Source organism: Malaclemys terrapin, chromosome 10 (genome assembly GCF_027887155.1).
Source record: "Malaclemys terrapin pileata isolate rMalTer1 chromosome 10, rMalTer1.hap1, whole genome shotgun sequence".
Taxonomy (NCBI): domain Eukaryota; kingdom Metazoa; phylum Chordata; order Testudines; family Emydidae; genus Malaclemys; species Malaclemys terrapin.
Genome location: NC_071514.1, coordinates 38,936,899 through 38,939,967, shown reverse-complemented (window position 1 = coordinate 38,939,967; position 3,069 = coordinate 38,936,899). Strand labels below are relative to the sequence as shown.

The 3,069-nt window shown below is 52.5% G+C and overlaps 1 protein-coding gene across 2 annotated transcripts; it reads right to left on the bottom strand.

Moving 5' to 3' along the window:
• Positions 1-235: 235 nt before the first annotated feature.
• RPP25 (ribonuclease P and MRP subunit p25) lies at positions 236-2,120 on the bottom strand. Of its 2 annotated transcripts, XM_054042389.1 has the most exons (2): positions 1,047-2,120; positions 236-262 (listed from the first exon to the last, which is right to left on the bottom strand). In XM_054042389.1, the coding sequence occupies exons 1-2, from the start codon at positions 1,638-1,640 to the stop codon at positions 254-256; spliced, it is 603 nt and encodes a 200-aa protein (XP_053898364.1). In that variant the 5' UTR covers positions 1,641-2,120; the 3' UTR covers positions 236-253. The 2 variants fall into 2 exon arrangements, with proteins under 2 accessions (XP_053898364.1, XP_053898363.1); XM_054042388.1 differs by lacking the exon at positions 236-262 and having other exon boundaries at positions 858-2,118.
• Positions 2,121-3,069: the final 949 nt, after the last annotated feature.

Genomic DNA, 3,069 nt, shown 5'->3' with positions numbered 1-3,069 from the left:
CCTTATGGCACCTTAGAGACTAACACATTTATTTGAGCATAAGCTTTCGTGGGCTACAGCCCACTTCATCAGGAGATCCCAGCCTAGGTGAGGGAAGAAAAAGTTTTGGCACTGTGGATTTTCCTGGATCTTGAGCATTCCATACCCAATTCGAATGAGCAGTTATTGAAACGGAGAAGCCTTTGAGGGAGATTGCACGCTGTGCTACTGACAGTCAGTCAGAGCCTCAGAGCTCCCCCAGATCAAATTGCACCTATATGGCCTGTAGGGATATTAGATTAAAATTATTACATGTCCATTTCTCTGGAGAGGGATCAGGAAATGGATGTACAGATGGATACACACACATAGCCTGAGGTCAGCAGCCCCAGCAGGACCCTTCTCTCACCTCAGCATCAGCTAATATGATCATTGGGCTTTAACCCTTTCCAGCCTCAGTGGCCACACACTGCCACACCCTGCAGCATACTCTGTCAGACCCTGCCTTCTCATGCCTTTCAGTTTGCAAGTTTCTCTGGGCAGGAAAGCTGTTCTTTACCTGGGACCCATAACAGTATGCAAAGCCTCGTGCCCACCCAGTTATGTGACAACCACCCCCATTCTTCCACACGCAAATGAGCTGCTCCTGGTGCGTTACTGCCCCTCCACTGGACTGATCTCTCTAATCATGTTTTTTTCTAATTAGCCAGCTCCCTGCAGCTTGAGAACAGGGCTGATCACTGCCCTCAGCCCTAAGAGCAGTAAAGGTTGAGGGGATGGGGAAGTGGAGGGGAGCAGCAGTGTCTACGAATCAGAGTCTTAGTGGGGAAAGCTACACAACACGCGAGATCACCAGGACTCATGACCAAGCAAGGCACTGGCTTCATTGTCCCTTTATTGATTACAAAGCATCTAAAAATCTAGAGTGTCTTCAATATATAATCTCCTTTCTATGTACACTACGTATGGCTTAGGTTATTTCTCTGCGGGGTGGGGGTGAGTCAGTGATGATAGTCCAGCATGTAGTCCATAGTCCCCAAGCCCTTTTGACTCTCTGGTACCTGTACCTGCATTTTCTTGTTAGCCAGCTCCCCGTGCGGAAGTGCCAAAGGTCTCTTCACCCCTTGTGGGGGTGAAATGAATCTATCGTCCTCTATTCCCCCATCTTCAGCCCACAGCCCATCCCTGGGCTCCGGGGGTTGGTAGCCCATCTCATTGGGATCCAGGGGGTCCTTGGATAATAGGATACAGATGGAGGGCACATTCTTGTGGACGGTCAGGTTCTCCACTTGGCCATCAGGCTGAGGGTCCTTGTTCTCCCAGACCTCCAGCAGGGTCTTGTAACGCACCTTGGTGACCTGGTGGAGGCCCCCCAGCTTCCTCTTCATGATCTCCACACAGGTGATGGTCTTGGTGACTGCCCGACCACAGCCACTGAAGACTATCTGCCGGGTGCCCTTCAGCTCCATCCTGGCCATAGCAAAGCCCATCAAATTCCTGATCTTGCTACCCTCCTTCACTTTCATCTCCACCACACCAGGGGGCAGGTCAGAGAAGGGCAGTGGGCTATCCTGCTCCGACGTCTTGACCTTCCTGAAGTTCTCCATCCTGGACTGGGCTACGGGGGGCATGGGTGTGGATTCCACCTCTTTGGCAGCCATTGCTTGCCCTTCCTGGAGGGAAAATGAGTCAGATCAGATGTCTAAATGCCAGCATCCATCCCAAAGACTATCCTTGGCTCCAAACTCCCTTTGCTCCAAGTCAGCAGAAAAAGGGGGCAAATTTAGTGCTGCTCTTCCATGATTCTGCCTCTTCTAACTGGCTACTCAGCGCTCTCCCTCCCCAGGTGAAGGACTTTCTGTCAAGCCCAGATAGTCCCCTCCTGGCTGTGCCGGAGAATCAGTCCCCAGAAGGAATGGAGCTGCAGAATTCTCCCCGGGTGGGAATTCCTGCCGGTGCCTCCTCTGCTCCCACTGCAGCACTCGCTTCTGCCGCTCTTTGCTTCATTCTGGACTTCAGCAGCCCCCAGAGCTGTTTTGTGTAATTAGCAGATCCTCCCCCTCCTCCCCCACGCTCTCCTCCTCCCTCTCCCCACACTCCTGATCAGCCTCCCAGTCCAGCCCGGAGCCCTCTGCTTCATCCCCCAGCTGCACTTCCCTCAGTCTCTGGCAAAAGGAGAGTCTGACTTTTCCCCAGTCCAGGAGCAGCTTGGGGAGGGAGAGGGAAAGCTACTCTTTCTCTTCATGATGCTTCCGGAGTCCTGCCCCCTTAAAGAGAAACTGGCCCCTTCTCGTGGGCGATTTCTCCAGCTCAAGGACATTAACTGCTAACTGCAAATGTCAGCAAAGTACAGGCAGCTGCTGCGGCTCGTGCCTCTCCCTGCCTGGCTGGATCAGCTCCCACACCATGCATCCCCACAAGGGACACAGATCTCAGTGGCCCTTCCTTAAAATGTCCTGGTGACTGAGTTTTCCATTGACTTCTCAGATTCTCCATTGAAATGGGGTCGCCCTCAGCCAGTCCTTTTTAATGACCCATCCTGACTCAGACAACCAGGTGGCGTTCATCACTATGCCTCTTACCATGCCCTGAGAGCAAATAGTTCTTTTGCACCCACAGGGTAACAATGCAGCATATGGGGAAACTGAGGTACAACCAGGATTCAAAAAAATATTACAGGAAATTTCCAGTTTGTCACTGGGAGTCTCCTGTGAGGGGTGCAGGGAGCCCCGTCCCTCAATCCCTGACCCCAGGTCAATGGGGAATCTCTTGAGAGATGTCCAGGAAGCCCCACCCGTTCCTCAGACCCTGCCCACGGATCAGCATAGGACATTTCATCCCCATGTAGGTTATAAGGCTTTTAGCACGATTCAATCTCCCTCTTCAGCCGCCAGAGCAGAGTATTTGGGGATAACTCAGCCCAGACCTCCTAGTCTCATTTATCCCTTTCCTAGAAACCTGGGGACGAATGCTAGGGCTGAGCTGGGCCCTGGCTGGAGCAATGTGGAGAGAAGATGAGCAAACATGGAAACAGTTCTCCTGCCATTGAGGGAGTCTGAAAGGGGCTAGAGGGATGGGGTACCGAACAGG

Coding starts and splice junctions, on each gene's coding strand:
- RPP25 (XM_054042388.1), bottom strand. CDS start 1,640: ATGGCTGCCAAAGAGGTGGAATCCACACCCATGCCCCCCGTAGCCCAG.